A 22,739-nucleotide genomic window follows, 5' to 3' on the forward strand; every position below is an offset into this window, starting at 1 on the left:
GGCTATAATAGCAAGCACTGAGTAGCTATGACAAAGACTAGATAATCCCTCCTAAAGCCTAAAATTGTACTATCTGGTCCTTTCAAACCAATGTTTACCTACCTCTGTTCTACATTAGGCAATCTAAAAATACTATCATATAAACACAAAACTCTCAATCTCTGGCTTACAAATTTCTCATGGAGAAATTGTCCTCTGGGATTAATTCTTTGCACCAATAATCGCAATTCCCTATAAAGCTCAAATACATTTTTTCCAATAGGCACCTAAATGATTAAGTTGCCATAATTTACAGAAGATGTGTCAAATTATCCTATCAAAAGCAAAGTAGCAGAATTTTCTGAATTATTCTCTCTATCCCTTAGTATTAGATGAAAAATTGCTTATGACTGGATGGAGACAGGATAATGAAAAGGAAAAAAAAAATCAGGCCCTTACCAAATTCAATGAAACAGTATGGTCTGACAGCAGTATTTGTCTTCATCATGTTATAAGTAGTAATGAACTCCTTCTGAAGCTCATCCAGGAAAGAGAAGGCCAGAACATTTGGGTAATTTTCAGTGCACAACATCATGTAGCTCACGCCCATAGAGCTAATAAAACTACAGTGTAAAAAACATTGGGTTTAAATTTTCAAATTAAATAACGGTAATTTGTTGCTTCACAAGACTGGCTCTATACACCATAAACTGCTGAGGTAGAGGCAGTGAAGATATTAACATTTATTACATATTTCAGAAAAAAAAAATTTAAAGGAACCAAAATATAACACTAGTTTCAGTTGTGGTTTAAAAACAGTAGACAAAATAATAAAATGTACCTAAAGAGGTTCATACTATGGTCCTAACACTTCAGTTATTTATCACTTGGGGTATATAACACAGGAGAAAGACTATACAGAAATATAAGGGTTACAGAGAGCTTAAGGTTTCAACCCCTCAACCTAGTGGAACTTAACACCATTTGAATCAAGAATTTTTCATTGGTTCTGATAAGTTATGGACACTCTCTCCAGAAACAACATAGAACTTGTTACACAATTTCAAGGTATGGCGTTTCCATCATGGCTCAGTGGTTAACGAATCTGACTAGGAACCATGAGGTTTCGGGTTCGATCCCTGCTCAGTGCCTTAACCCACTTAATCCAGCATTGCTGTGAGCTGTGGTGTTGGTCACAGATGCAGCTCGGATCTTGTGTTGCTGTGGCTGTGGTATAGGCCAGTGGCTACAGCTCCGATAAGACCCCCAGCCTGGGAACCTCCATATGCCGTGGGAGCAGCTCTAGAAAAGACCAAAAAAAAAAAAAAAACAAATTTCAAGGTGATTACTGATCTTCTGACATTATCCACTGACCCGAGAATTAAATCTTGCACTTCATATAGTAATAAATTATGAATCACTGGGGGAAAAAAGATAATTTATAACTTTATAACAACAAATAAAAGGGAAAAAAGGAAGACTCTTGTTCATAGCAGAATGCTGAGTAACAACTGATAAATGTGGAGATAGTGCTAGAATTGGAAAAATCAGCATTTTGCAACCAACATAGTAAAAATTAGATCAAGCAAGGATAATCAATGGATGCTAAATCTAAGTGGATATTTTGAAGAAGAGCAGGAAATTTTGCATGGTTTTAAAATGTCTTCTCATAGATTGCTTATTGGCTTCAAGGGAAAAATATTTATTATACAGTAGAAACTAGACAACATCTTGACCAAGGATTCTCACATCACTAATGAGGGGCTCATGGGCTTCCTGTGCCTCCACATATGATATCCTTATTAAGACGTATTAGCTAATGTAGAATTCTGGCTAAGAATGCATACTCTGTATCTAATCATGAAGGAACATCAGGATGATCAACATTCTATTTTCTTTAAAGCAGGGGGTGTTTTTTAAAAACCTCAAAGTGGAGTTCCCATTGAGGCACAGCAGAAATGAATCTGACTAGGATCATTAAGGACACAGGTTCAATTCCTGGCCTCACTCAGTGGGTTAAGGATCCACCGCTGCCGTGAGCTGTGGTGTAAGTCACAGACCCGTCTCGGATCTGGCGTTGCTGTGGCTGCAGCATATGCCAGTGACTACAGCTCTGATTAGACCCCTGGCCTGAGAACCTCCATATGCTGCGGGTGCAGTCCTAAAAAGCAAAAATAAAAAATAATAAAAAAAAATACAAATCTCAATCTTGTAAAAAAGCAAATAAAGGCTGTGGAAATGTTTCCAAACACAGGAGGCTTAAGAGACACAACTAAACGTAATATCTAGCCCTATTCCAGATTCTGTGCCAGAAAGGGGGAAAAATGCTTTAAAGGACATTCCTGCAAAACAAGCAGTGGATTAGGTAAATGTATGGTATCAGTGTTAAATTTATTAGACCCAAAACTGTACTATAGTTAAGTAAGAGAATATCCCTAATCTTAAAAAATACGCTTTGAAGTAGTCAGGAATAAAGGGGCACGGTACTTATAAGTTTCTCTCAAATGGTTTGGACAAAATTAAATCAGACAGGTAGGTAGATAAATGAAATAAAGCAAATGGGGTAAAATGTTAACAAACGTTGAGTCTTAGTAAAAGGTATTGTAATTTTTTCATTTGTACAACCTTCTGAAAATTTGAAACTATTTCTAAATAAGTTAGAAATTAAAAACAAAAAACTTCTACTTTTGCAGTAAAATGTTTAAATTGACCCATCTTCTATTAAAAAACTTTATTTTATAAAATAAAGTATATATTCCTCTATAATAAGCAGAGCATGAGACACAAATGGACCCTTTTTAATGAGTCTCTTAAACATTCTTTTATAGTACTATCAACATATGGGCTCGATCAAGGGTAGCAAATAGAACATACAGGCTATAACTCCCACTCCAGTGCCAGACACTGAATCTATATCAGTAATTTTTATTGCCCTGATCCATAATGGCATCCCCCTCTCATTTTTCTCTAATATTGTAGAAGCAAAATTTATTATTTTAAATTTCACTTTCAGGATACAGATATTCACATCTCAAATTTTAAAAAGATGAAAAATGAAAGTAAATACTATCTATCCTTAGTATCCTCTGCTCAAAGATACCCAGTTCTAGATCCCTCAAGCAACTTATGTTATTATTAATTTTGAATGTACTCCTCCAGGGAGAGTTTATGCATATACAAGTAGATATATGCATATCTTTCTTTTTTAAAAGATCATCCAAAGCAGCCAAATGATGCGGGGTTGGCACCTATTAAGCATCTATTATTAATGATGTGGGATACACTACATTCCATTTAATATAGTCATTTGATGCAATGTTTTTCCAACTGCAAGTTGTCACCCACTAGGTCATAAAGTTAGCTTAGTGGAGTTCCCATCATGGCTCAGTGGTTAACAAATCTGACTATGAACCTTGAGGTTGCAGGTTCGATCCCTGGCCTCAGTCAGTGGGTTAAGGATCTGGCATTGTCGTGAGCTGTGATGTAGGTCACAGACATGGCTCAGATCCTGAGTTGCTGTGGCTGTGGTGTAGGCCGGTGGCTACAGCTCCAATTATACCCCTAGCCTGGGAACCTCCATATGCTGTGGGTGAGGCCCTAGAAAATAAAATAAATAAATAAATAAATAAAAGTTAGCTTAGTGAATTACACACAGTATTTTCTTAAAAGTTGAAACAGCATAACAGAAAATATTTGATTGCATATTGTTTCCTAAAAGTTTTGTTTTAATTTCTTATTTGTACATAAGTAATGACAAAGTAAAATGTATCTTTTCTTATGGGTCATGGCCAAAATTTTAGTTATAATATACTGCATTTTTCTACAAAATTGACAACTAAATCAAAAGTCAAAAGTATGACTTGACCTGACCCCCTTGCTGTACAGTGGGAAAATAATAAAAAAAAAAAAAAAAAAAAGTATGACTTGCCAAGTGCTTTTCTCTTTCCAAAAAAAATCTGCACTGTCATTATCAAAATTCTTTGACATGTCATTAGCATTCAAACATACTCCACGAAAACTTGAATTGGGATAGAATATAATTGGTTACTGGCTTCCACACTGGAAGTTACCCAGGAGTTATTTCACTATCCTCCAATAATGTGACTGAAGCATTCAGTCTCCATTTTTTGTGTTATAACAGGGTTTTACTGTATTTCCATATTACTAACAGTCAACCACAGGTACTCACATGAGTTTATCTCTAATAGTTTCTCTTGCTTGTGGTCAATTAAACTGGAGGATAATAACTTATGAAATAAAGGAAATTCTATGTTTTTAAGATCTTATGTTAACATTTTCAGAGTCTTGATTCCAAAGTCTTTATTTTACTGTAAGTGCATGATACTCTGAATATGCTACAAAGTTTTCTGTAATATTATGACTTTTTATAGTAAATGTACCCTTACAATGCGGTCTTTATTTAAAATGCAAAGCCAGTTTTCCAAAAGTACATACAGCTCTGTCGATCTACCTTTCTTTTAATCAGAAGTTCTGCTTTTTCATATTACTAGGACAAACTGAAAGACTCCTACCATGGCACCGAGCACTACTCACATGAAATAATCTAAAGTCACTAGAGGCATGCCAGTTTGTGGAGGCTTTAACCTATTAGATTCATTTAGCTCACTTTTTATAGACAATCTGGCTATTGTCCTTCTGTCTTAAGGAGGAGGAAAAAGAGAAGTGGCAGTAATAATAACAGTAGCAGGAATGGTTTACTGACCACTTAGTATGAAACAGCCCTCTGCTAAGTGCTTTACAAATTTTATCTAACTCCATTCTTACAATTCAGGGGCACTACTACCTCCATGTTGCAGATGAAGGAACAGAGGCTCAGGGAGGCTCTGTAATTCACCCAAGGCAATACACCATTAAGAAGCAGGCTAGGAATAGCTTAGTTCTAACTCCCAAGCCCAGATTCCTTCTACAACAAAATGCCAACTTCCCTATGGTACAGATAAACTAACTATGTTCTAATTCACCAAAAATTTTTCACTTTTTCCAAGCCACAAATCAGTCTCCATTTTTCCTGTAATTAAGAGTAATAAAATCTGAGGATTTGTGAATTCGTATCAAAAGAGTATGTGGGAAGCCCTACCAACTTCTCCACTTCATCTTGTCAAACTTTACCCTTCCTGCTCTGCATTCTATCCACACCAGTCTTGTTTCAGATCCTCAAGGATTATCAACCTCTTACCCCCATCCTCTAACTCCCAATCTGAGAAGTTTCATGAATTTTATCTTCCCCCTTGCAACATTTCCAACCCTACCTCATGCTCCAATTCTGACCTGGCTATTCCTACTCATCCTTCAGTTTTTAGATTAAAAATTCCTTCCAGAGCAAACCATCTAAATTGATCCCACCCCCATGGTTATATCATAGCACTTGTTATTCTTCTTCAGGTAACTAATCCAGTTTGTACTTAGTTTATAAAAGTGCTCAATAAGTTAGCAAATAGGAGTTCCTGTCGTGGTTCAGTGGTTCACGAATCTGACTAGGAACTATGAGGTTGTGGGTTCCATCCCTGGCCTTGCTCAGTGGGTTAAGGATCTGGCATTGCCACGAGCTGTGGTGTAGGCTGCAGACGCGGCTCAGATCCTGCGTTGCCGTGGCTCTGGCGTAGGCGGCGGCTACAGCTCCAATTAGACCCCTAGCCTAGGAAACTCCATATGCCGCGGGCGTGGTCCTGGAAAAGGCCAAAAAAAAAAAAAAGACAAAATAAATTAGCAAATAAATGAGTGCAAAGATGGCATTATTCAATTACTCATTTATACATAATTTGTTCGGCATATTGTGCACAGATAATTTATTAATTCGTTTGGCATATTGCACACAGATAATATTGTGCACAGCTCAGCAGTATCTACATAAAACACAGGTTCAATAAATACCTGAATAATGACACAGACAAGAGTCAAACTTCCCCTGCTTTTCCAGGTCAGTGCTCCCAAAGGCTTGAGTTCAGGTCACTGAGTCTCCATCATCCCCCTACTTTAAATAGAGGGCTGTTCTCATTGACCATGTAGAGTCACTCACCTCTGCAGTGCATACCTCCAGATGGTTATAAAGGTCTAACAAGTATGTCTGCTTTTCTTTTATCACAGTCATCACCAACCCTTACAACAACAAAAAGTCCTCTTTTCTCCACCTTGAGCACAATTCTTAAATTGCCATTGTTTTCTTCCTACTTTGCTCTAATTTCCTTTTTCTTTTTTATTTCCTTCCACTTTTGGGCTTTGGGACCAACAGGATTTGATCTCCATAGCTACTTTCTTCTGGCCAAGGAATTGATCTAACGTCCTTATATCTCGGGTTCTGTTCCACAATACATATGCTAGGAACTTCTTTAGGGCCTTCCAGGATCAGGTGTGTCTTGAAGAGGTAAGGCTGGCGGAAATTCAAACTTCAAAAAGGAAGATTTACTTCTTCTAATCACTTTGTTTAAAGGCTGATTTTATCGTATACTCAAGCAGGCCATACCTCATTACTAAGTCCAATAAAATGATTAAGTGGTTTTAGACACTGAACTTTTTCTGGTATCCTAATTTTATTTATGAAACTTCAAAGGAATTTTAGGCATCACGAATTAAACACTAACATTATTAGAACAATGCTGGCTTGCTATACCAAACTAAGCAATTAGGGGAAACCACCACCTTCACCACAACAAATAGAGCACTTAGCATATGCCTAGCATTCTATTCTCTAGGTTCTGATGTCAAAGTCCCTGCCCACAAGGCGCCTGCAATTAGGTTCTAGGAATAACTTAAAAAGATAAACAAAACAAGATTAAAGAAACAAAACTGTATTATGTAGTATGCTAAATGACAACATATATAGCAAACTATTTATAAATTGAAACATTAATAATTAATATTTGCATTACAATTTTTATTCTGCCACTGCACATAGAAAATCTGTTTATCCTTTGTAGCCATCTTTGCCCCATAGATAGCTTTCCCGGGTGAAGAAAAGTTCTCCAGTACGATATGAAATCTCTAATCTACTCTTAAAACTGCTAAGTATAAGAAACATGTTATTTCCAAAATCAACCTTCCACACTGAATTCTATTCTCTAAAATAAAGCATTTAAACTTTCAACATTAAAAAAAAGGTTTGAGGGAGTTCCCGTCCTAGCACAGTGAGTGGTTAACAAATCCAACTAGGAACCATGAGGTTGTGGGTTCAATCCCTGGCCTTGCTCAGTGGGTTAAGGATCCGGCATTGCCGTGAGCTGTGGTGTAGGTCACAGACGCGGCTTGGATCCTGTGTTGCTGTGGCTCTGGCGTAGGCCAGTGGCTACAGCTCCAATTAGACCCCTAGCCTGGGAACCTCCATATGCCGCGGGTGTGGCCCTGAAAAAGGCAAAAAGACCAAAAAACAAACAAACAAACAAAAAAAAGGTTTGATGTTGGTGTTCCTGTCATGGCACAGCAGAAATGAATCTGACTAGGAACCAGGAGGTTGCGGGTTCAATCCCTGGCCTTGCTCAGTGGGTTAAGGATCCAGCATTGCCAGGAGCTGTGGCATAGGATCGGCTCGGATCCTATGTTGCTGTGGTTGTGGCAAAGGCTGGCAGCAACAGCTCCAATTCGACCCCTAGCCTGGGAACCTCCATATGCCACAGGAGCAGCCCTAAAAGAAAAAGCAAAAAAAAAAAAAAAAGTTTGATGTTATCAAAGTTAGCATACTCTGTGAATTTACTGTCACCAAATAATTCTGATAAGAAACAAAATGAATACAAGACCTCACCATCAATGAGACAGTACTGTGTAAGAATCAGAAAGAGAACTGAGTAACACTGAGTATCTATCTGCCATGTGCAGGTAGAATACCACCAAGAACTTCATCTTTTCTCACTTCCTCCTCTCTTAGGTAGCCAACCTTCAATTATCCTCCATTGACGAAGAGCTAAATCATAAATACATTATGCCGTGATAAAAGACCCCGTTTAGTCACTAATTTAAAGCTCATTAAATAAGAAAATACATATTAATATATAATATGCCAGGTGACAGCATCTTTTAACAGTAAGCTAAAGGAGAATCAGATGATTTTAAGTGGCCAAGGGTGATTATACCATCAGAACCTTAGACACAAAACTAGCCCCTGACATCCTTCAATTTTTCTTCAGAGTTAATCTCCTGATTCACCCTTTCCCGCTTGACCCTAACACTTTCACACCTTCACACCCCAGAAAATAAAGATCCTTACTTTCTTTAGATAACCAATCATAGATAGTCCCTAATTTGACTATTAATTTTATTCCAGGAATTTACTGCACCTAGAACTAATTTTCCTACAGAAACTGTATTTTAAGAGTAATTAAGTTCCCAACTCAGTGCATAAGAACCTATTTAACATATATGGTGCTGAAAAGCTGTGGATTTTACCCTATTAAACAGCAGAAAAGTAGCATGATGCTATTAATGAGACAAAACACAGGATATCTTCTTCTTCCAAGTGGTCTGGTAGCTACTGGTGGGTTGAATTCCACTGCCCCATCCCCTTCCCCCTCAAATAGCTATCTCCAATGAAACAATGTTTTCTTATCAATTTTAGACTTCACACATACTCTGATCCTTATCATTTCTCAAACAACAAAAAAAAAAGGGACGGTCATTTCACTTAATTCTCTACCTGATTTCTCTTTCCATAAAATGAAAAGAATTAGGAGAATGAGGAATGCACCCGTCAAGAAAGAAGGTAAGAGCAATGTGAATGCTGAAGCCAAAAGACTGTATGTCAGATACACCACTTATTAGCTTTGTGACTTTGAACAAGTTTCTTTACATCCCTAAGTCTCGGTTGCCTCATCTGTAAAAGAGGGGTGGGGATAATATAAGAGCCATCTGCCCAGCATTCTTCTCTCCTTCCCTTTGGGGAACTATCTCCAGCCCCATTACCTATTCTTTTCAGCTTTGATAAAGTTGCCCATCAAATTGGTGGGCATGTAATCCAGGCCAGGCCAATTCAGTGTACCTCAGCCCCCTAACCACAGTATTACTCCAGAAGTGAGCCATGACACAGCGAGGCCAATTAAAATCCTTTTCTTGAAACATGGACAAAGCATATTGCCCAGTTGGAGTAAAGGAAGCCTGGAACTACCTGTACAGTGTTTCCAACATGTGCAGAATATTCATCTGCAAAAGAAACGACTGGAAAAATGAGAGAAAAGATTCTTGATAATATCTGAGTCCCTGGCTCCAGCCAACACAGAAGCTGGTCTACCTTTCACAACACGCTTTTTCTGTGTATGCTGGTGTAAGTTGTGTTTCTGCCCTTGGCATTGGGGAAGAGCTCTATGTAAAAGCCATTCACAGAACTGCTGTAAAATTTAATGCTAAGTGGAGTGCCTGGCGATTGCAGGCACTTAGTAACTGGGTCATTGTTGAAGCTGTTACTCCTGTAATCAGAAAATACCACCACCAAGTGAAAGGAAAGTTAGAAACAAAAACCAGGGAGCTCCCATTGCCCAGTGAATGAAAAACCTGACTAGTATCCATGAGGATGCGGGTTCGATCCCTGGCCTTGCTCAGTGAGTTAAGGATCTGGCATTGTCATGAGCTGTGATGTAGGTCACAGACAAGGCTCAGATCCTGAGTTGCTGTTGCTGTGGCTGTGGTGTAGGCCAGCAGCTACAGCTCCGATTTGACCCCTAGCCTGGGAACTTCCAAATGGCCCAGGTGTGGCTCACTAAAAAAAAGAAAGAAAGAAAGAAAGAAAAAGAAAAGAAACAAAATCCAAAAGGCAGTAAGTCTAAAAGAGCATTCCTGGCTAAAGGTAGCAGTTTGGGGAAGTGACTCCTTAGGTAAAGGGAGAACCTGCAAAGCTCACAGCCATTATAAGACCTCAAATGAATTTTCTGCGAAAGAACTAGGAAATTTATTTCTTGCACTAAAACTAACAATAGAGCATGACTGACCTCCCAAATGGTTTGTCTTTTAATTAAGATTAGTGCTTCAACATTTAAAAAGACCTCAAAATGTACAACTATTAATTTTTAAAGACCTAAACCAATCTTAAAGTTTTAAGATTTAATAAGACAAAACTTAATTTCCATATGGTTCATAATTATTGCTTTAGTCATTTTTGTTTCCTAAGTAGTAACATAAGTGCATATATTAAACGTTCATTACAATTTAAGGAAAGTATGCTTCAATTAATGAAACAGATGATTTCCTTAAAATTTTATACACAGAATTAAAATGTCACTATGTAATGTGAAAAGAAATCACAAAACTGGATTACGCAGCCCCCACTCTCCAATCAATAAGTCCAGTTGGAGTTCCCATCGTGGTGCAGTGGTTGACGAATCCGACTATGAACCATGAGGTTGCGGGTTCGGTCCCTGCCCTTGCTCAGTGGGTTAACGATCTGGCGTTGCCGTGAGCTGTGGTGTAGGTTGCAGACGCGGCTCGGATCCCGCGTTGCTGTGGCTCTGGCGTAGGCCAGTGGCTGCAGCTCCGATTGGACCCCTGGCCTGGGAACCTCCATATGCCGCGGGAGCGGCCCAAGAAATAGCAACAACAACAACAGCAACAACAAAGACAAAAAAAAAAATAAATAAATAAGTCCAGTTGAAGAATTTTGGAGAAAATGAATACTTAACTCCATGGCACTTTGAATGTTACCACACCCCACAAACAAACAACCCTCATACAGCAGCTACTATATGTGCAAAGCATTGTGCCAGCACAAGCCAGACTCCACAGAGGTGCTCCATTAGCTGAACTGAAGCATCCAGCTACTACAATCTGATGAAGTTCATCATTTTCCCAAGTCCATAAGGGAAGAAAATTAAAGGAATTTTAAATGTTACCTATTTTTTTTTTTCTTAAAACTCTGGTCTTCCTCTACCTATTCAAGCAGAATTTAATGTGAGGTAACAACTGACTTAAGTACATAATTATAAACTTAATTTTGCTTCTCAGTGATACTCAGCAAAGAGCATCTCAATTTCTGTATAAATTTTAAAACCACAATGCTGAGATGAGGAATCAAAAATAATATAAGCCAGGGCAGATTAATTATCTTGAGGAGTTACAGTCTTGTTATAGAGAGCTGATCTAGAAATTTTAAAAAATTTTAAATAAGAAAAAAATGATGAATAAGTCAGTTAACAAATTCTACAGATGATTTGTGAAGAAATGAGATCACTAGAGAAATTAAATAATACTAATGAGGCAGAGGTGATTCAAAAGATGTAGGCTATAAGCCAAGCTTTAGAAGAAAGAAAAGCATTAGACACATGGCTACGAAAGCAGACTGGTGTCAGTTTCATGCTGCGCTACAATACTACTACTGCAGATCTATGCGTTTATCTGACAAATTCATGGTGGTCAGAAAAAGAGGTATCATATGAGAATCTTAAGTAGGTCAAATTAACATACAAATTACCAATTTTCTAATATTTCAGGCTAAATTTACTCTCATACAGAATAAAAACTTCAATAAACTAGAATCCAATTAACACCACTTCTAATCAATTATAGAAAATATATGAAATCCAGATGCTTTAAGAAACTAAAAAAAATTCCGTTCTTCAATCTTTTTTAAAAAACTTGGCTACAAAAATAACACACTATGTGTGATTCTGAGGGCCATGTAATCTATTTACTCCTTTAGACATTTCTAAATGATATTCTTAGATCAGGCTGATTAGACCTGTGCTGATTCATCCCACTCCTAAACTTGCTCATAAAATTATTTTTTGCATCAAGCCATTTGCTTACATTAAGGAATATTACAAGAAAAATCATAAAAATCTCATTGTTATGGCTGGTGGAAGGATGCTATCCAAATACTGTCTCTCTTTTATGTACATACATCAGATTTCAGTAACATGAAAAGCAATGTTTTTATCCAGTGGATACTGTGAATTCTATAAATGACCCATTATCCCCTTTGTTTTGACCCCAGGGAAGTTCAGAACAATATTTGTAGCCCTTTTCTAAAAAAGGAACAGATTATATAGTTTGCATCTCCAGAAGGAAATGTTACTTCAGTTTATTATTCTATCTTTATTTTTTCCTTCATCTGATTCTCTTACCTGAACTCCTGAAAAAAAAAAAATATATATATATATATATATATATATATATATATATATATATATTTATGGCTGCAGCCATGTCATATAGAAGTTCCTGGACCAGAGACTGAATCCGAGCTACAGCTGTAGTAACGCCAGATTCTTTATAACCCCCTGTGCTGGGCCGCAGATCAAACTCAAGCCTCCACAGCAACCTAAGCCGCTACAGTCAGATTCTAAACCCAGTGAACCATAAGAAACTTAAACTTTTTTTTTTAACTTGCCTCACATCCTTTGTGGAATAACATAGAGTACAAATAAATAATACAAAATCTACAACAATTAAACAGCATTGGGGGGGTTAAAATTTTACTACATTCTAAAGACAGTAAGATAGAAGAACAAAAAATATGTGCAAAAGGTTTTTTTTTTTTTTAAGTCCAAGATATTGGTCAGAATTAATATATATTCAAGGCGATCTTATGTAATGTTGATAATCTGTTTATAGCACTATACAACAAAAACTGAAACTCAGAATAATAACCTCGGGCACTAAAAGAGCCTGACTGTTCAATATTAGAATGTTTCAGGCTTTTTCTTCAAAAAATAAAAGCGAAGACATTATTTTAGATATATTTTAACCACCATGACCATCACCACATTTTCCATTTAAAACTCTCAGAAAGCCCAATTAAAGACAAAACTGCTCATTATTCCACGTGACCCAAGTAAATATAGACCTTCCCTAAAGTTCTATTCTGAACCTCTCAGAAACGCAGTGAGCATTTCTACCCTCACACTTTCAATTCCAAGTGAATGATTCCAAAATCTCTATCCCACCCCAACTGGACCATCTTGTCAAAACCTTAATTAAAATGCTCAAAATGGAGCTTCACCCTCTGCCTCTTTAAGCAACCCTTTCCAAAGATCTCAATCTATCCAATTCCGAGACATTTTCTGTCCCCTCCTTCTCTTCATTTCTGGTGTTTGAGCTTATTAGGTTTTACCACTTCTTCCTCTGAAGTGTCTTTCTGGTTGGCGTTTTCTTTTTCATTTGCACTTTATCTTACTAGTTCAGGCCCTAACAATAAGTTGGCTTCTCTCCTCTCTTCAGACTTTCCATTTCACTCTATATTTCACTCTAGCATTACTTTTTATCAAGTCACTTCCCTCAAACCTACAGTGACAGTTTCCTGTAACCTATTACATCATCAAAGGGATATCCCTCAATCTGAACTTTCAGGGAAATCCAGGATCTGGCCCCACACTAATCATCTCACATTTTCCATAACTATCCTTGAATCATCATTCACAGTACCAGGACAAGCAGGTTAATGCACCTAACCATCTAAGACACATTCTTGACTTGTTCTGCCTCCTCCCTACACCTGGAATGCCCTCCTCTCTGCTTTAGCCAAATCTTACTAATTCTTCAGGACATGGCTCCTCTCTTCTCTGTAATAACGCCCTCTCCTTATTATATCCCATATCAATCTTGTTCTTAGCTGATTTCCCACTGTAGGCACAGTCAGTATCAAACTGCTCAGGAGTTCGTTATTCTCTAACTGTTTCATGTGTATGCTCTCTGAGGTAGTCTCATCTATTCCTATGATTTTTTTTGGCTACACCCATGGCATAAGAAAGTTCCTGGGCCAGGGACTGAACCCAAACCACAATGGTGAACCAAGCTGCTACAGTGATAATGCTGGATCCTTAACCCACTGAGCGACAAGAGAACTTCCCCTATTCCTATGATTTTAATTATAAACTGTAAGCTGACCTCCAAATCTATCTCCGCATCTGTTCTTCTCTTCACTAAACTTCAGACTTATACATCCAACTGCCTGCCTCAAAGTGCCGCTGGGATGTCTAACTGACATCTCAGAGTTAATAGTCCAAAAAGAACTCTTGATTTTTACCAGTGAAACACACATTCTCCAGTCTTGCACATTTCAGTCCCCTTATCCAAGTAATTATGGACATTCTTTAGGCCAAAAAAATACAGAGGTAACTCTTAATTATTCCCTCTCCCACACATTCCATTTCAATCCATTAGGAAAATTTGTTGGTACTACTCCCAAACTATAGCCCACATCCAAGCCCTTCTCATCATTATCACCCTCATTTTAAGTTACAAGCCATCACCTCTACCTAAACTTCTCTTAAGTATCTCCTAAATGACCTCGCTGCCTCCACTCTTTCTCCCCTAGAGCCCATTCTCCAGAGAGCAGCTAGGATGATCTACTCAAAACCAAAATCAGACTACATAACTCCCCATCTTAAAGCTCTCCAATGGTTTCCTATTACATTAGGCTCAATCCAAACTCCTTATCACAGCCTAGAAGGCCCTATGTAACCTGTCCTATTCCTACCTTTCTAGTCTCACCTCTGTCACTCTATCAATTGTCTATATTGCTTCATCCTCTTGGTTTTCTTTCCATCCCTTGATCTGTACTGAAGACCTTCTGCACTGGCTGTTACCTCTGCCTTGCTCTTCATTCACAGCATCCTTTAGGTCTCTGTTCAAATGTCACTCTCTCAGAAAGGCCCTTGAGCTCTGTAAAGTCACTCTCTATCCCACTGCCCAGTTTGGTTTTCTTTACATACAAGAAATAGTAATGAGCACTATCCCCTCTCACTGGGATGTAAAATTCTTAAGTTCTTTAAGGACAAGTATCATGTATGACTTTTTATATTTTCCATTACAGTTTTTCTGGGCATGTGAGAATACCAATAAATACCTAACAATCAACTTTTGCAATAACTGTGACCTGCAAAACTATAAAATTTGCTAAAGCCAGACATAAACACAAAGAAATTGCAAAAAGGATGATGACATGAGGAATACTTTTAGTATAAGTTCAGAACCACAAGATTCTTGACTTGAACAAATTCTTAGTCAAACATTAATTTCTATTTAAATTTCATTTAAATTTCATTAAAATGACAACCACAATGCAAATAATTCTAATGGAACAAACTGAAGTCTTACTTAATGTTATAATGTCCAGTTTTCAGTGTACATCTATCAGGAAGCTGAGCAAGTTTCCTCGAGAGTATCTTAAAATACTTTCTGCACTCCTGCATGCCTGTGCCTTGTTCATAGTCAGTTGAAGCAGAAAGTGGCAGTCCATCTCTGACACGAATGACTGAAGCAGATAAAATCATAGACATTTCAACCGACAGAGAAGACCTAAAACAAAATGAACAATTTGGGTTAGGTATGAAATTAAAGCCAAAGCTGATAAACACAGTGCAAAAATGTGCAACTCACTAATAATCGAAGACATATTAATTAAATCAATAACATACTATGCTTTTCTTCACAAATTAGCTATTTAAGAAAACACCTGCTTTATCACAACACTGTAAATTATACTCAATAAAACTTTAAAAAATGAACAAAAATAAAATTTAAAAAAATACCTGCTTCTTTCCAGAATTTCCACAGGTATATGTGGAAGTAAATATTGGAATAAACACCATTCCCAAAACAATTTAGTGATATTCAACAAGAATTTTAAAATATTTATGATCTTTGACCACAATAAATTTAAGTACATAGCCCTATCCTAAAGAAAATAATGATTTAGACAAAATTTTAAACAGAAAGACATTTTCCTCATAGAAATAACAGAAAACAATCTAAACTTCAACAATAGGCGAATGGTTAAATAAATTATGATACACCTCTATGATGAAATATAATGCAACTAAAAGTTACATTTGCGAAATAGTTTAATGTGGTAAAACGTTTCTACTTTACGTAGAAAAAAAGCTGGATCAAAACTGCATGTGTTAAACCCAAGCACCTATGGCCAACTAATCTGTGACGAAGGAAGCGAGAATATACAATGGAGAAGTCTCTTCAATAAGTGATGCTGGAAAAACTGGACAGCTGCATGCAAAAGAATGAAATTAGAGCACTCTTTAACACCATACACAAAAATAAACTCAAAATGGATTAAAGACCTAAGACCGAACACTATAAAACTCTTAGAGAAAAACACAGGCCGAACACTCTTTGACATAAACCACAGCAGTATCTTTTTAGATCCACCTCCTAGAGTAATGACAATAAAAACAAAAATAAACAAATGGGACATAATTAAAAGGTTTTGCACAGCAAAGGAAACCATAAACAAAAAGACAACTCACAGAATGGGACAAAATATTTGCAAATGAAGCAACTGACAAGAGATTAATCTCCAAAATATATAAGCACCTCCTGCAGCTCAATATCAAAAAAAAACCAAACAACCCCATCCGAAAATGGGCAGAGGATCTAAATAGGCATTTCTCCAAAGATGACATACAGATGGCCAAAAAACACATGAAAAGATGTTCAACATCATTAATTACTGGAGAAATGCAAGTCAAAACTACTATGAGGTATGATCTAACACCAGCCAGAATAGCCATCATCAGAAAGTCTACAAATAATCAATGCTGGAGAGGGTGGTGAGAAAAAGGAATCATCTTACACTATTGGTGGGAATGTACACTGGTGCAACCACCATGGAAAACAGTATGGAAGTTCCTCAAAAAACTAAAAATAGAACTATCACACCATCCAGCAATCCCCCTCCTGGGCATCTATCCAGAGAAAACGGTAATTCAAAAAGATACATGTACCCTAATGTTCATTGCAGCCCTATGTACAACAGTCAAGACATGGAAACAACTAAATGTCCATCAACAGAGGAGTGGATAAAGAAGATGTGGTACATATATATAATGGAATATTACTCAGCCATAAAAAAGAATGAAATAATGCCATTTGCAGCAACATAGATTGACCTAGAAACTATCATACTAAGTGAAGTTAGACAGTGAAAGACAAACATCACATGATACCACCTATATGTGGAATCTTAAAAAAAAAAAAAAAAAAAGGATACAAATGAACTTATTTGCAGAACAGAATCAGACTCTCAGACTGAAAAACTTATAGTTTCAAAGGGGACAGGTGGGAAGGCATGGGAGGGATGGACTGAGGGTTTGGGACTGATGATATATGCACACTGAGGTATTTGGAATGAGTGGACAATGGGGTCCTGCTGTACAGCACAGAGAACTCTCTCTATGGGAGAGAATGGATATGTATGTCTGGGTCACTTTGTTGTAGAAACTACAGCAGAAGTTATAACAGCCTTGTAAATTAACTATACTTCAGTAAAAATAGTCTCATGAGAAAAAAATGAGTATGTTTTCCATAAAGACACAGAGAAGGGAGAGATAAATGAAGAAATAGATTCTACAAGGAAACATGACAAAATTAGAATGCTTATCTCTAGGAAATAGTATTATGGGTAACTGCTATCATTTTATAATTTCCTAAATTTCTATAATATTCCACAATAGGCACATATTCCTATTATAATCAGAAAAAAATAAATCTTAATGCTAAAGGAATACTAGTTTTAATATTCTCAATCTTTTTATCAAAAAGAAAATCATAATGACCTCTTTTATTATATTCTAATCATGCTTTATAAAAATAGATAAAAGGACTGCATAGGCCTAGGTCTGAAAGAAATTAGGTAAGCAGTCAAACTTTGATTAAAAAAAATACACACAAGGAGTTGCCATCGTGGTGCAGCAGAAACAAATCTGACTAGGAACAATGAGGTTGCAGGTTCAATCCCTGGCCTTGCTCAACTGGTCAAGGATCCGGTGTTGCCATGAACTGTGGTACAGGTCACAGATGTCGCTCACATCTGATTTGCTGTGGCTCTGGTGTAGGCCAGCAGCTACAGCTCCGATTAGACCCCTAGCCTGGGAACCTCCATATGCTGTGGGTGCGGCCCTAAAAAGACAAAAATAAAATATAAAATAAAATAAAATAAAAATACACACACACAGTGGTTCTCAAATTTTAGCCTTTATAAAAACCATTGGAATTTTTCTTAGAAATGCAGACTTCTGGGCCCACTCTCCAAAAATTCTGATCCACTGACCATGAAGTGGGACTTGAGAATTTTCCATTTTTAGAAAATTCCCCAGATAAGTACTGTTTATTGTCTAAGGCTCATACTTTGATAAACACTGAATTAAAACATTTTCACAGTCTGAAATTAAAGTGATAATGCTCTCTTGTCAGGCCACCAGAACACAATGCCACTAAAACTTCTCCTTCACTAGCAGTAGGCACAACTGATAAAAATTGAAAAGTTTGCTAAAAATTTCATAGGCTTTTTTCAAGATATTGTATCTCAGAGATTAAATTAATGCTTATGTGCTAAACTCAACTAGGACAATATTACCTCACTCCAAAAACGAAAAACTGAGTGAGTAATGTATCAAAAAAATGACAAAATCTACTGGTACCAAGTTTGGAAACCAGTAGTCCCTAGTTTTTGTTGCAGTGTCAAATCGAAATCTGAGTGCCCATTCATGACGTTAACTGATTAACAATAAAAATTCATCTAAATATAAAGCTAATGCATTAAATTTACCTCCCTTGTTCCTTTTTTCACGAGGAAGAAAGAGGAAAAGCTAGGTATTAATGTCATTACCCTTTAATATTTTTCTCCTCCTTTTTTTTTTTTTTTTTTTTTTCTTTTTATGGCCACACCCGCAGCACACTTTGGGCTAGGGGTTGAATCACAGCTGCAGCTGCGGGCCTACACCACAGCCCCACAGATCCAAGCCACAACTTCGACCTACACCATAGGTTGTGGCAACTCGGGATCTTTAATCCACTGAGCAGGGATGGAACCCAAATTCTCACTGAGACTTGTTGGGTCCTAAACCCACTGAGCCACAGTGGGAACACCCCTCCATTTATTCAGAAGGAAAAAAACCTACCAGGAATTAAATTAGCCCTAACCATAATGGAACCTTTGAACAAAAGTTCCAACATGACATATCCAAATCATTTTTCCCCCCTTTGGCAGCATCCATGGCATGTGAAAGTTCCCCAGCCAGGGATCAAACCTGTGCCACAACTGTAACCAGAGCTAAAGCATTAACAATGCTGGATCCGGAGTTCCCGTCATGGCGTAGTGGTTAACGAATCCAACTAGGAACCATGAGGTTGTGGGTTCGGTCCCTGCCCTTGCTCAGTGGGTTAAGGATCTGGCGTTGCCGTGAGCTGTGGTGTAGGTTGCAGACGCGGCTCGGATCCCACGTTGCTGTGGCTCTGGCGTAGGCCGGTGGCTACAGCTCCGATTCAACCCCTAGCCTGGGAACCTCCATATGCTGCGGGAGCGGCCCAAGAAATAGCAACAACAACAACAACAAAAGACAAAAGACAAAAAAAAAAAAAAAAGAAATTAGAAAAAATGTCTTACTTCATACCCTCACACATTTATTATTTAAATATAAAACTTTGTCTTTCCAGAAATATACAGCAATACAACAACTACTCCTGGGAACTAACATGAGAGCAAGGTTGTGACTTAAAGTTCCCAAACATTCATATTCTTAGTAGTATTTAAAACTAGACTGCATTGGAGTTCCCTTCCTGGCTCAGTGGTTAATGAATCTGACTAGGAACCATGAGGTTGCAGGTTCAATCCCTGGCCTTGCTTAGTGGGTTAAGGATCTGGCGTTGTCATGAGCTGTGGTGTAGGTCGCAGATGCAACTTGGATCTGGCATTGCTGTGGCCCACAAGTAGGCTGGCAGGTATAGCTCCAATTAGACCCCTAGCCAGGGAACCTCCATATGCCTTGGGGGTGGCCCTCGAAAAGGCAAAAAAATTTTTTAAAAAATTAGACTGCATTCTTTATGTCTGATTTTTCTAGGATTGCAACAGAAATACTAAGAATAATCTTTATTATAGGCTGCTAACTTTCATGTAATCATCAAAGTTACGCTTTTCTTTTTTATGACTTGAAAGATATGATTCACATTTCCTAAAACATATACTGGCCAAAGAATAACAACATATATGTTCCATTCATTTAACAAACATTTACTGAGTACATACTGTATGCCAGAGGCTATATCAGACATTAGGAATAGATAGTTCCTACCACCAAGTAGCATTGGTCCAGAATTCAAGGAATTCAGATGGAAAAATCAAACACAACACAAGCTATGTTGCCTACCATTTTACCAACTGGAAAACTAGAGTTAAGCAAACCTGCCTTTCACATATTCCTAATAGACACTCTGGGGCTTGTAACCAAAAGCACAACACAGCAGTGAGATTTCCTGTCTAAATTCTTAAAAGACTGTTAGTGAATTGCTTCTATTTATCAGTAGATAAGATTTTTTTGAGGAGAAAAATTGAATTTCTTCCAGAGTCATTTGACCTAGCATCCAAACCAGTGAACTAGTGAAAGAAACTGAGATGACTGTCCAATGCACAGGGCAAGGCTTGATTATTTTGTAGATAAAACTCAATTCCCTTAGAAAAAGCAATCTCTCCTTTATCAACTCAATAAATACACCCCTTTTTTTTTTACTTTGAATTCTTAATAGTTTCTTAAAAAACAGACGCATTCCAATCTTATCTGGACTACAGTTGTAGAAAAAGGAATCTGTCAACATCAAGGCCAAGCTAGGATTAGAAGACAGGGATGCCTTAAGAGTCTAGCCAAGGGGGTGGTTGGAAAAACCAAGGAACTGAGAAAAAGAAGAAATTAAAACACTTGCATGGGAGATTCAAGATCAGTAGTAGTTTCATCGGGGCCACAGATACATTTTTAGGTCACTGGTCCATTTTCCCTCATCTTTAACACAAAAAATATAACATATACTTTTTTTTTTTTTTTTTTTTTTTTTTTGTCTTTTGTCTTTTCAGGGCTGCACCTGCGGCATGTGGAGGTTCCCAGGCTAGGGGTCTAATCAGAACTACAGCTGCCAGCCTACACCACAGCCACAGCCACGCTGGATCTGAGCTGAGTCTGCGACCAACACCACAGCTCAAGACAACACCGGATCCTAACCCACTCAGCGAGGCCACGGATTGAACTCGCAACTTCATGGTTCCTAGTCGGATTTGTTTCTGCCGCACCACGACGGGACTCCCAACATATGCCTTTAGACTGCAGCAGAAAACTGTTACGGAATCTGAGTGTTGGCCTGTATACCCTTTCCCCAACAGCAACTGCTAGAGGAAAAAGCCCCAATTAGAATCCACATTTATGTAAAGGGTAAACATCTATGTAAAGGCTGAGGAAAATAAACTCCCACAATGCCAAGCTCCTATAGCAGTAATTAATTAGCAAACTTTTAGACCTAAGATAACAAGAAGCTGATCTCTTCTTCAGAACTTTGCAGCATAATGACTGTGGGCCCAAGGTCTCAAGAGAGACAATCTCTCAAAAAGCAGTAAACGAAATCCAACACATAAGTACATTTTATATTCACTTTCCAGTAAGATGCTTTCATAAATGCCTCTTTTAAGGTAAAAACAGTGTATAATGGGTTAATCACTCATACTTTATTTTAGTCCATTATTTCCTAAACTTAGTCATCTAAGTACTATTTTCAGAGGTCTTACCACATTTGCATTCCTCCTGTACTACTGTTTACCTAATACGGGCCTCTCAGTTAATTTATTTATTTAATGTCTCTTTTTTAGGGCCACACCTGCAGCATATGCAGGTTCCCAGGCTACAGATCGAATCAGTGCTATATCCGCTGGCCTATGCCACAACCACAGCAACAGTGGATCCAAGCCCTGTCTGTGACCTACACCACAGCTCACAGCAACACCACATTCTTAATCCACTGATCAAGGCCTGGGATTGAACCTGCATCCTCATGTACACCAGTCAGGTTGTAACCATGATGGCAACGCCTATATTTATATATTTAGTTAGTTAGTTATGCTTAGCAACAGTACCTGTGAAATCAGTTTTGAGGTGTTAGGCTCCTCCCCTAATTTACTTAAAATACACAGAGAACTTCTTTTGTTTCATTCAAGTGTGTATGTAAATTTCTACAGATTTTTTGTTTTGTTTTGTTTTTTGTTTTTTTTACGGCTGCACCCACAGCATACAGAAGTTCCCAGGCTAGGGGTTGAATCAAAGCTACAGCTGTGGCCTAGACCACAGCCACAGCAACATGGGATCCAAGTTGCATCTGTGACCTACACCACAGTTACGGCAATGCTGGATCCCTAACCCACCTAGCAAGGCCAGGGATCAAACCCACATCCTCATGGATACTAGTTAGATTCATTTCCACTGCACCACACTGGGAACTCCCTAGAGAATTTTTTAAAATACAATGATTTTTTTTTTTTTTCCCATTATAGCTGGCTCTAGAGAATTTTTTTTTTCTTCTGCTTTTTCTAGGGCTGCACCCACAGCACACGGAGGTTCCCAGGCTAGGGGTCTAATCAGAGCTGTAGTCACTGGCCTATACCAGAGCCATAGCAATGCCAGATCCGAGCCACGTCTGCGACCTACACCATAGCTCACGGCAATGCCGGATCCTTAACCCACTGAGCGAGGCCAGGAATCGAACCCGAGACCTCATGGTTCCTAGTCGGATTCATTTCTGCTGAGCCATGACGGGAACTCCTAGAGAATTTTTTTTAATGTTCATCTGGTTATCATTCAAATTATCCTACCCATCCAACATTACTAATGTTTGGGAAAACACAACCTCGGTACATACTACTTTATTAAAAGTGGGTACATACTATTTTATTAAAAGTGCTAGCTGAGATCTGTGGGAATTGGGGAATAATTTGGGGAGAAAACTATACTAATTGTGATGCACAGGGTATGAACAAGATTGAGTGAAAAGGAGAAGACTCTACA

The 22,739-nt window shown here is 37.9% G+C and overlaps 1 protein-coding gene across 17 annotated transcripts in view; it reads right to left on the reverse strand.

Annotated features, from left to right (window-relative positions):
* Window positions 1-22,739, reverse strand: part of SEC22A (SEC22 homolog A, vesicle trafficking protein) — a 120,599-nt gene that overhangs the window by 95,689 nt on the left and 2,171 nt on the right. For 15 of the 17 annotated variants that reach the window (XR_014824659.1, XR_014824662.1, XR_014824660.1 and 12 more), the window contains 2 exons: window positions 15,007-15,207; window positions 439-602 (listed from right to left, as the gene is read on the reverse strand). Coding sequence is in view for 10 of the 17 variants with exons in the window: in XM_084990978.1 (XP_084847104.1) it covers window positions 439-602; window positions 15,007-15,188 (346 nt within the window). In the remaining 7 variants the exon portion in view is untranslated. The remainder of the gene's footprint in view (window positions 1-438; window positions 603-15,006; window positions 15,208-22,739) is intronic. The other 2 variants (XM_084990981.1, XM_084990980.1) reach the window with 1 other exon arrangement.

Source organism: Sus scrofa, chromosome 13 (assembly GCF_054392235.1).
Source record: "Sus scrofa isolate SSC_HxYL_T2T_F1_AM1 chromosome 13, Sscrofa_HxYL_maternal_Yorkshire_Landrace_v2.0, whole genome shotgun sequence".
Taxonomy (NCBI): domain Eukaryota; kingdom Metazoa; phylum Chordata; class Mammalia; order Artiodactyla; family Suidae; genus Sus; species Sus scrofa.